This window comes from Falco punctatus, assembly GCF_963210335.1.
Source record: "Falco punctatus genome assembly, chromosome: 5".
In the NCBI taxonomy this organism is placed as follows: domain Eukaryota; kingdom Metazoa; phylum Chordata; class Aves; order Falconiformes; family Falconidae; genus Falco; species Falco punctatus.
Genome location: NC_137584.1, coordinates 28,193,002 through 28,205,011, shown reverse-complemented (window position 1 = coordinate 28,205,011; position 12,010 = coordinate 28,193,002). Strand labels below are relative to the sequence as shown.

Sequence of the window (12,010 nt, the reverse complement as noted above, 5' to 3'; positions counted from 1 at the left end):
ATTTGTTATGTTTTCCTATGCTGTAGAAGTAACATCTCATTGTGAGTAAATTTACTTGTAGATACTACTTGTGACAATGTGGCAGTTTCCTCCATCTATTAGGTTCATGGTCCGTTCAGATATTTTCTGGTAAAATCTGGTATAAGAATTTGTTGATTCAACTTTTAGTATAGGGCAAGACTGTCCTAAAAGGTTAGATTGAAAGATTAACACACAGTTAAAATACATTTTTAATGTAAAAAGTTGCACTTACTTCAAGCATCTAGCATTGGTGCTCAGTTCTTTTATTTCTTGTAATGTTAAATGCTAAATATTCTGTGTAAAACTGCCACTGTCGTCTCTGGAATAATCCCATGGTACATAAATTTCTACTTTTTATGAAGGATCTAAAAATGAAGATAGAAGTTTGTTGCTTTTAAAAAGCTAACAAATTGTGAAATAAGGTAAGATAGTTCAGCTAATGATAGACTTAGTTCATAAGCTGTATTCTGATACAACCAGATTTATGTTTAAGTGTTCTTTTCTTTTCATAGATACATGTGTGTGTGTATTTAATGTAAGAGATTCTTCATTGCGCTTTGACAAGTTACTGGGTATACATGAGGGCTCCTTCCTCTCTTTCCATCCATGCATCAATGCACTCCTTTCCCCCGTGACAGCACTGACAGTTGCCTTAGCTGCTTTAATTGCCCAGTAATCAGAGAAAACTCTTACACTTCTTGTGCTATGCTAAGTTCTTTTTAACAAGTTACAGCAGCTCGCAGAACAGTCGATTATGCTATCTCCCCTTTTCATGGAGCTGCAATCAAATTATGTGTTTGGGAAAAACCATTAACTAGTGAGGTGCAAAATTCATTTTATGTTTATAATAAGTTTGTTTGGGTTTTTTTTCCTTAAAACTTTTTTCTATTTTTACTTTAGATACAGTGTGGTTACTTCACTGGTATCCATACAGAGTGCTGTAACTGTCACTTTATAGTCATTACTAAGCCATGCCAACCATTCTCGCTGCATTCTTTCACAGTTTCCATTTTTATTATAATGGCTGTGAGAAACATGTTTTCATTTTAGTAATCTTTAATTTAGATTATAATTTCTCATTTGTTATCAGATGAGATACCAGTCATGATACTATGAGATGGGATGTCGAATAAGATAGGTCCATCTGACCCATCATGTCAGCCTCCATCACTTGCTTGCATGTGGTAGCTTTTCATAAACTTCCACAAGGCTAACGTTTAAGCCTTCTCCTTGTTCCTTCCTGAAACTCTCCTTTATACTAGTGCTTACAACCCCACCACCCCCACCATTGCTTAACAAGTCATAATGCATCAATAGTCCCTTGTATTGATCGTGTCTTGTTGTTTTGTTGTTCTTTATTTGTGGCTTCTTGTTTTAGAAGGTGAATTACTTGAACACAGGCAGTTGTTTTTCCACTTTTTACCATGTAATCATACACAGTTGAGTTTTGATCAGTCTTTAAGATACCTGAGTGTTCCTGTTACAAGAAATGTTAGTTTAAAAATGAGATTTTTAACCAATCGGATTTTTGATTGGGGTATCAGAATGTGGATGGATTTTTGAAGTTAATGTTGACAAATGTTAATTTCCCCTTACACTGGATTTGATGTTACTGATCTGTAAATTCCTGATCTGATTTTAGTCTTCTGTACGACTTCTTTGAGATTTCTCTGAAGCATGCAGTTAGGTCAGATTACATAGCCGTTCATGATTTTTTGCGTATTAGAAAATGTTAAATTGTTCTTTCTGCGGACAGTGCAGCTCCTTACAGGTTCTATTCATTTTCTGGAGAACAGGGAGAATGGATGAAAGTGTACTAGTATTTCACCCTAGAGTATCCCTGTGCAGATGGAAGTCATACCTCAATAAATATAGTTTATCATTTATCTAATTTTTTTCCCACCCCAGAATTTCAAAGAATATTCCTACAACTAAAGATGTTGAACCTCTACTTGAAATTGATGGAGATATACGGAATTTTGAAGTATTTTTATCTTCGCGAACACCTGTTCTTGTTGCACGTGATGTAAGAACCTTTTTGCCATGCACTGTGAACTTAGATCCCAAGCTACGAGAAATCATTGCAGGTGAGTGTGCTTTCAATTAAATGGCAAATGACAATTGTATTATTTAGTTTCATTTTAGGTAAGGCTACTTGGCATGTTTGCAAATGTTTGATGTTGTTCATGAAATCAGACCTTCAGATTGTCTGATTTGACTTCAGTTACAGGCCATTCAGTTTCACTGAGTAGCTTTACTGTAAAGGCCAGATCATACTAGACTAAAGATTCTCTTCTGGAGGGGGCACTCCACTGTTCCTGATTAGAAGATTGCTTTAGCAAATGGAGGAAACCAATACACGTAATGATGTTTTAGTAGTAGAGATGCAAGTTGATTTTCAGATCTTTGTTAACAATTTTGAGTAGTGTCAGTAAGATCCTGTAGGACTGAATCCAGTGAAACAAAGTGGAACATCTCCTTTTAATGTACACCCCATCAGATACCTGTGCAGTTGGTACCCGGGAGTTACTTTTTAGTATGCTATGACACTTAAATTCATCCTAGGGCAAACGTTGTTTATTGTGTAGTGGCTGTTATGCAGTTATCTTTACTTGCTTGTAGTCTCAGGTTCAGGTACGTTCTGTTCTGCAAACTCCACTCAAACGTTCTGACTGCTTACTGCGGCTGTGGATGGATGTGATGCATGGTATGGCGCTTCTTGTCCAGTCTTAGGCTATTGGCACTGGAGTAAGGCTAAGGCATGTTAACATTTCCACCTGTTAAGAGACACTAAAGCTATGAAGAAAACCTGAACTTTAAATTTAAAATAGGATCCTTATGAGTCTTTGGTGTGACAGTCAGTATTCTAAGTAGAAACTGAATTCAGGTATTAATAGTTCTCTTTGCTTGTCTTTTCTGTCGTGACACTTCAGTCCTCAACTGGAATCCTATTTGTTCTTTCTTTTTTCCAACTTCCTTCTCTGTACTTGAAAGCTGCAGTGGGATGGCCTAACTTTGTTCACAAGCTTCATTCCATTAATCTCTTCAGAAACAATACAGGTCTGACTTACCACATCAGACACGCTTACCATCGGAGACATGCTTGGCATGATGTATTCTTGCATTTCTTCCCGTTTGGGTTGGGATTTGTAACTTGTCCTCTCTCAGGAAAATATTTGGAGTACATTTAATATGCCTGTGTAAATCTATGCAATAAGTTGTCCTAACTCTCCTAAAGACTCCTGTGTAGATGGGATCCTCAAGAAAAATCAACTGAATGCAGAAGAAAGTGACATTGGACATTCTACTTGATGAGTTCTGATTGGAATTAAGTACACAAAGATTTATTTTAATAGGCAAAAAAATCAAAACTTCTTCAAATACTTCAAGCAAAATTTTGTTCTTATATTTTTCAGATGTTCGTGCTGCAAGAGATCAAATGAATATTGGAGGACTTCCTTATCCCACGTTGCCTTTACATGAGGCACCTGCTAGAGCAACATCGCTGTTCAGTCAGCCTTCATCGGCTTGCTCTTCTACAACCTCTTTCAATGGACCTTTCAATAGCGGAGTTTTATCACCACAACCTCATAGCAGTTACTATAGTGGTATGACAGGACCTCAACATCCATTTTACAATCGGGTAAATAATCGAGAACCAATTAACATTCTTCTGATGTAATCTCGTAATACCGCAGGTGTGATCTATAAAATATTGAAAGATCCATTCAAGTCTTAATTAGGGATGAAGAAAAGTCCAAAAGTTGGTAAATTTCACGCTACTGTTCAGTCACTGTAGTCTGGGTAAATTACATCAGAAAAACAAATTACACAGCGAGGGGAAAAGGTCAAATGATTTTGAGACACTGCTCAATAGCAGGATGTTGCAGGGTTGGGTTTTTTTATTTTTGTGTAGTAAACTGTACTCAGTCATTCATATACTTGCTCATGGACATTGGAAGGGATCCTGGCTTTTTCTTGGTGACTTTGGTTAACACATACAGAAATTCATGTGGGGAGCTACATCACAAGAATATATGTCTGTCTTCCTTTTTGTCTCTTTTTAAAGTTGTTCTGGGATCTTTTCCCTAAACCAGTGTTGCACTAGTTTTATGCAATTTATGTTAATTCCTTTGAACATACATTTTTGACCTATTTGTGGGCCTCAGAAAACACAGTCCTGGGCATGGCTCACTTGAAAATTGAATGAAGCACTTTACTGTGTAGTTGGATCAAGTTTAAACTTTCTGTTTATGTGGTATGTATTCAGTATTTTTAAACGTTATTTTTTACTTTTTTTTTTTCTGTGCTACTATAAGGGGGGGAAAAAAGTAGGAAGTTGATAGAAGTCACAGCTTACTTCTATATACAGGAAACGGCCTCAACTTTAAGTAGACTTGACTCTAGGTAAATGTTTAAGCTAATAAGGTGGAAAGAAAATTGAGATATTCCTAAATTGAAGTTTGTTAACCAAGGCAGAAAAGAGTGCATGTAGCACAGAACATCTTCAGTTATCTGTTCTGAAATCATTCGTATATACCCTCAATATGGGGACAATGTACTGGTTTGTTGAAAGTAACTTGAAGTGACACATACTTTGAAGTAGTCCAACAATGATAGTTGCTTGTCACATGAATCTTTGTGCTGATAACTAGCTCAGCTTTGTTAAGGTAGGTGTTTAATTGGAAGCCCTGTTTTTGTGTCTGTGTTACTGTACATGACAAGGTTTAAAGTATGGGTGATACATAGTTGAAACTTGTATGGGGTTTTGGCTCTAATAAGCATTACAGAAGCAATTATTGGTGAGTCATAACCTGTTCTTACAATCGGTTTATTTGTCCGTTTATATTGAATGCATACATAGGCTTACAGGCGTGCTTACTTTTTTGCCTGCTGAAGACTAAAATACTTTTTGATTTGGCCTTTCTCTCTGGAATTTTATGCTGCCTTTCTAAGGTATAATTAGGTTTAGTGCTTCACACTTTTGAATATTGGCAGAGTTATCTATGTTCATTACTTTGGAGTCATAAAGGTACTCTTGAACACCACATACTAAGATAAGTAAGGAGAACAGTATGATAGTAGAAAATATATACTGAAAGGCTGTTTCCTTCAGCATTTTTAATTGTATTTCACTTTTCAAGTTTTTGTAAAACTGATGTTTAAAAAGCAGAACAGCAACTGAAGAATAGGCTCTCCCCAGTAGGAGTTTCTGGGAGAGGTTTGGATACCTGTGTGACACAACACAAGGGGTTCAAATGCTTCTGTGGAAATGCCTGAATTTTATGCAAAAAGCCTTAAGTTCTTGAGATAGATGCCTTATTCAGACCAGTAAATGGATCCTGTCCTGTTGTCTTTCAGCATTCATTTGTGCTTTTAAAAAAAGCCTTTGAGCTGGTGGGGGGAAAACTCTTTACTTTTAGGAAATACAATTTTTTTTATTATGCTTTTTTCTTTAATGCTCCTGTGTTATGGACTTTGAACTTGCAGTGGCATAATCTATTCAGTTTTTGTTTAGAACCCCATTGTCCCTCTGTATAGCTGTAAAGAGAAGATTATAGTCCCATTTAGCAGCTCTTAAACTTGGTGCTTTGGCTCTCAGTATTGGGCTGTACTAGATGTGTACATTTTACCACTGTCTAATGGCCTGGTTACAAGTTGGATTCAAATTCAGGTTCTCAAAATCGCTGCTGTCCTGGATGGTTGTGGAGATCATGTTTCTTATGGGGAAGGTCAGAGCAGTAGGCAAGTCTAAATGGGATTTCCTGAGTGGGAACTAGAAATTATGGTACACAAAGACTTTTTTTTTTTTACAAAGGGGAGCAAATTCTTTGATATCTTGGAAAAATAATGAACATTATGCTTATGCTTCAGAGGTTGCCTGCAGACTTGGAGAACAGCTCCACAATAGTTTATGCCCAACATGTATTTATATTGACCTCATGTTGTCATGGTGTCTCTATTACTATACTTCAAATGAAGATTGAGTCTGTAGAATTCAAGCCTATATCAGAGAATTAATCCCATGTTTGGGAAGCAGTGGAGTAGCTGAAGTGGGCTCAAGGTGTAATTAGAAATTATGAAAGAATTGTGGGATAGTTGCCTTATTGGACAAATTTTTTTCATTGCTTTGTAGTTTGATGACTTGCAACCAACAAACAGGTGCTCGCTATGTGTTTCAGAGGGCAGTCTTTGTAGTGAGAGCTAGGCATTTGGATGCAGTGTGATCATTAAGCATTTCGTGCTTGGGGGTTTTCCACGTGGTTTAAGTTGTTAGTGGAAAACTGAGGCATTAAATTACTCTAAAAATAACATTAACTTTTTTTTAAAGAGAGTTTAATTTCTAGAAAACACAGTGGAATCTGTGCCTTTTGACAGGGAAATAATTTTAAATCGGCGAATTTTCTGAATCATCCTATAGTAATCAATAAATGGTAACACAAAGGCTAGGTATTGGTTCTCCTGCCTACTTAAAACCAACCAAACTTTTCCCATTTAGACTATGGTTACACTGCATATTGTGTAATGCTATATGTTGGAAGAACATATGAAATTTTTGTGGTAACTGTGTGAAAGACTGTGCAGAAGATTACCTCTGGCAGCTAAGACTATGGAACTATTTGTATTTTTCGTAAATCACTCAAAGTTTTAGTATATGCCATGTAAGTAAGTGATGCGTGCAGGAATTAAACTTGCATTTCTCGGTTAATTTACAGCTGCTTCTGAATGCAGAGGTTTTTTTAGACCTTATTGACAAATCCAGAGTGGAATATTTCAGCAAATTTTACTCCTCCCTCATAGACTGGCCCTTGAGTCATAAAATTATTAACTATATACTGAATCTGGTGCAGTAGACTTACCAGAATCTTGTCATGTGCAGAAACACAAACCAAATACATTCCATTTTGTTAAATAGCTGAATAATACAATTTTGAAAATACTATGTATAGAAACATCAGAAAGCTGTAATACAGCCATTGTTTTGAGATTTGTAGGTTGTTTTTTTGTAAGAACTGGGTAATGAGTTGAAAGCAATGAGCGCTATAATTCTGCTCTTCCTAAAGTCTAAAGACTCTGTTGTTTTCCAGTACATTGCCTTAAAAGAGAAGTGATAACGAAATGAAAAGCTTCATTTCAAAACCTAACTCAAATTCACACATAGGTCAAAACAAAATTTCATTGTATTTGAAAAGAATTTTACTTTTTAACTGCATTACCACTTGTGGGGTTCGTGACTCAAACGCATGCTCATACACACACGCACGCGCGCACACGTTTCATTGCATGCCAGTGGGTAGTGTGTGAATTTCAGGAAAAGTGTTTATATACTTGATTTTAGCACTTGAAAGATGGGAGCATATGGAGTCATCTGTTAAAATGGAAGTGTATTTGTAATTTTGAGATCTCTATAGCTTCTAGAAGTGACTTGTTAAAAGTCAGGGTTCTTATTTGGACCCTTTACACTGATGTGCTGATAAGACTTTTGGAAACTTGGATAGTGTTTGTTTTCTTGAAATCTGTTAGTAAAAAGGGATAAAAATGAACCTGGTGATAAAAGTAGTGATAAGTGTCAACTGATATTTCTGGGGAAAAAGAACTATTTCTGTTTTAAAAAAATGGTTTTTATATTTGTTTTATAATAATAACATTGTCCTTCCTTTAAAATTGTATTTGTATTGAACAACATGCATCAACATATTTCCTGCAAAACAAAGCTCAAATACTGTCTGCTATAAAAATCTATTTATAGGTTTATAAAATCTAGTATTTGTGGAAGCCTTCAGATTGGTTACCACAAATATGGGAAGTTCTAGTGATGCTATTATGTATCACACTTTTTTTTTTTATACAATTGTCTTGGGGGTATTATGAATCATTCTAAGTTTTATTGAGCATCTGATTTTGAGTTTAGCAGGTCAGAGTGGAATTATCTGAATTACCCTGAAATTCTCATTTTCCCGTATTCAAAACAGATGTTGGAGTGTAGCTACCAAAACCACTCCAACTCTGTTCCTCCAGAAAACCATGCCAGAGCACCTATTTGCTCTCGGGAGGGTAGAAGGGGGTCAGTTGCTGGGGGATTTTGAAGACCTCACTCCAGAGCTTTTGATTGAATTCTGTTCAATGCAAAAAATAAAGCTATTAGTAATTGTTATTTTCACTTTATTAAACTGAACTAGAGGATGTGTTTTGTTGAAATAATTTTTATTTTATTACTACATTTTGATTTGTGTAATTGTTTGTCCCTTTTTTGTTACATTTTTTTTTTCCATAGCCATTCTTTGCCCCATATCTTTACATGCCAAGGTATTACCCTGGCAGTTCTCATCTCATCTCACGTCCACCACTAAAAACGAGTTTGTCCAGAGATCAGAACAATGGCCTAGTAAGTATTTTGAAGGATAATTCAAATACTAACCTAGACAATAAATATAGTGAGTAATGAAAAATTAAGATTATTAATGATGTTTTACTATTAGACAAGTACAAGCTCTTTATTATAAATATTTTAAGCAAAGGTGTTGTTAACATGTAATGTAAAATGTATTTTGTTTTATCTTTAGAAGTTCCTTACAGAGGAAAACCAATTCTAACATCCAAATATTGAGGTTAGAGAAGCATGACCTGTAATACTGGCAGGAAAATAATTTAATGAAAATGCCAACTGTACTATAGTAAATAAAGTGATGTAGTGTAATATTTTAGGAGAAAGACAGCTACTTGTAAATTTGTGATAATATTTTTTTTTAATAACACAAATTCTGTGACATGTCTGGAGAAGATAAAATGACATCCTTTAATATTAGAAATTGGAAGGCCTTAATAAAAAGTTAAAAGGAATGTTTTAAATATTTAAGTAAAACAAAATACATTTTATCTTAAGTATGCATCAGTTGTAGCTTGGTTTTGCAAGTACATATAATTCAACATTACCCCTTGAAAAGGAAATATGAGCAGACTTTTCTAGCTTCCTGTAGAATAATAAAATTCCTATTTAACAGTATTTATTTTACTGACAGATGGCTGCTCAAATGAAAGCTAAAGAACTAAGGAAAGCTAAAAATGTAAAAGCCTCACTTGTCAGTCACTTTAATTCTAGGATATTGATACAATGAACAGAGCTATTAAAAGGTGGTAAAATCTTTAATCACTTAAAGAAAACAAATATGTTTCTGTTGAATTATGTATTATTGCGAGATCGTTCTCATTCACTGTTTACTTCATATTTTCTGTTAAGCCCTTGATCATTTTACCCAAACCATAATATTTTGTTGTTGTTAGGATGTTATCAAGGAAGATGCTGATGAGGGGCTTCCTTCACCCACAGACCCCTCAATGGTAAATGAGTAGTCATGTGGTGTGGAAATTTTAGCATCTCATTGCTTTTTCAGCAGTAATGAGTCTGCATTAATCATAACTGCAGTTCACTAACACTGCATCAGTGGCTTTGGTGGGCAAATAGAGTAGTTGAAAACTAATGTAGTTTGTGAATGAATTTAAGAGCTAATGTTTCACTTAAAAGATGTATTATATTTTTCCCTGTAGTTTTCCCCTTACTTTTCTCAGTAGATGTGGTGAGCTTTCAGTAAAGAGAGTGTTGTGGTAGTTAAACAGTGACGAATGACAGCTGGTCATTCACCACTTAGATTTTAGAATGAAATAACTGTGTTTTTTCTGCTTTAGTCAGCTCTCCCACCTGATCACTGCTTGTTTAGTTGGTGACATAAAGCTATTGCAGTTAATACAGTATAATGCAACTACAGATAGCAATCTTAAAAAGTAATAATTGTTGATCATAAGCTTATTCACGAGTCAGAATGCTAACATCTACCTTTTTCATTACTTCATTTTATTCTAAGTGGTATCTGTTTTAACTCTTAATTGTGAGTATTGATGGAAAATCAGTATGTATTACCAAAACAAAGAGGTTAATATGATTGTCATCATTCTCTTAATACTTTCTGCCAATAGTTGTTGGCAACAGTTATAGTTTGATCCCAGTTATTTTTTCTTCTAGTAAATAATTGGAAAAAATGTCTTTCCATTGTTGTGCAATGGAGAAAAACCCACACATATTCCAGAACTGTATTTAACTGCACATAACTTTCACTGAGCACCCATGTACGGGCAATGCAATGGAAAGTGTACCCTAAAGTGCTCAGTCCCAGGTTGTTAGCTACGTTGTGTGAAGGGACAACTTTAGAGTAAGTTTTCCTTGTAGTATATTTTCGGTGATGTTGAAGTCTTCCCTGTGTTTGATTCCTTATCTTGGTACCCCACTCTCTTCCTACTCCTTTGCAGCTTGTCAGTGCAAGGAGAAAAAGCAAGGACTTTTGAGGAAGTAGTAGAGTGATGTCTAAAGTATGTGTGCATCTGTGAGCGTGAGAAGGGATACAGGGCTGGAAAAGTGGGATTTAGTCTCAGAACCAAGTAGTCAATGAGCTCCAGCAGCAGACCTGGACCTGGTTGCTCCTCCTGCTTGCTGATGTGAGTGTGTATTTTAAGCACATATAGGCTGCAGTTTCAGGCAGCAATTCAAGAGACTTGTGCAAGTTGTGTAGTCTGTTGGCTGTAGGTAAGAAAATACAGGGGTTAAACTTTAAAAATAAACTTTCTTTGAAATAATGATAATGAAGGATTTTATTAAATCTGGTTTTGAGTTTAATTTATACTACTGTCAGTCTATGGAGTACAGCACATCAGATCATACAGTTTTCAAAGACATAACAGTATTTAACCTACAGTGTAAATATAAAATTTTGAATTTTTGAAAATCTCTTGGGTAGTTGACAAGAATGTTGTGAGGGTATGTTATTTTGTGTGCCTGACAGGGTGCCTCATCAGGGTTTCATCTATTCTGAAAACACTTCTTTTGTAGACTTGATTGAAATTTCTGTGAAAGGAACAGTATTATACTTGGTTTATGTACTGCAATTATCCATAGGTGACGGGTACAATAATTTCATCCAGCTGTTTAGGTAGCTCTTAATTGATGGGTCATTGCTAGTTGATAAAAGATACAGCTTTTACTTATTAAATGGATTGGTGCATGCAAAGTAATGAAGTAAACTAAAAAACTGTATGAAGTAGTTAATGAACACCAAGATGTGTGATTGGTTCAGTGATTGAAAACAAGAGGAGTGTGTAGAATTGAAATTGTCATTCATGCAAAACTGGCAAGGAGCCAGAAATGTTGTGATTTTACTTCTGTGTAAAATAGAGAATAATCATTGTTTTGAATGTTCAGGTCTTACTGGGCAAAAAAAAAAAGTTTCATGAGGAGTGTCTTTTTTTTTTTCCCCATATATACAGATCATCATTGCTATTCATTGCATGAGTTGACAGAGCTGCGTTGAGGATGTTACATGATCTAGTTAAGGCCTTGCCATCATTGTCAGTGAGATATTTGAGTTGACTGAGTTCTGAAATTTCAGACCCTAATCATTAGTCTTGTAAAGTCGGTGTAAGTCTAGAATAACTTAGTGGAAATCAGAAATATTTTGAGAGCAGTTATCGCTTCTGCCACCTTTTGTATTTGGAGTCTGTTGCTGATGATAAAACTTGTCTATCTCAGACTGTAGTTTACTGTTCTTTACTGAATGGATCAAAACGTAGATGGCAAACCAGTAAGTTTACCAATACCATCTATGTTGTTGTATCGACAGGAAGGTTGTTGCAAATTTTTGGGGTATCAGCTTAAATCACTAATGAAAATAGACTTAAGATGTCAACCTTTGCACATCTGTGATGGAGGCAAACACGCATTTCTGCTGACTTTACAAATGGTTATGTCTGACAGGAACTGCAAAAACTTATGTAGGGCTCTTCTGAAGAGTTTGTTGTTGGATTGCAGTGTTACCTGTGTCTGTTCATAGTATCGTTGTTGTCTTAGATATCAAATGAGCATTAGCAGTGCTTAACTGTCATGAACTTAATTGTGTGCTTTAGTTTGCATTGTTAATTATGACTTGTTAGGATGCAGCTTGTT

General features: G+C 35.5%; 1 protein-coding gene across 4 annotated transcripts in view; it reads left to right on the top strand.

Annotated features, from left to right (window-relative positions):
* KIDINS220 (kinase D interacting substrate 220) overlaps positions 1–12,010 on the top strand; it is an 81,011-nt gene that overhangs the window by 55,282 nt on the left and 13,719 nt on the right. For 2 of the 4 annotated variants that reach the window (XM_080387845.1, XM_080387844.1), the window contains 4 exons: positions 1,930–2,108; positions 3,438–3,664; positions 8,297–8,407; positions 9,304–9,360. In XM_080387845.1, the coding sequence (XP_080243971.1) occupies positions 1,930–2,108; positions 3,438–3,664; positions 8,297–8,407; positions 9,304–9,360 (574 nt within the window). The remainder of the gene's footprint in view (positions 1–1,929; positions 2,109–3,437; positions 3,665–8,296; positions 8,408–9,303; positions 9,361–12,010) is intronic. The other 2 variants (XM_080387846.1, XM_080387847.1) reach the window with 2 other exon arrangements.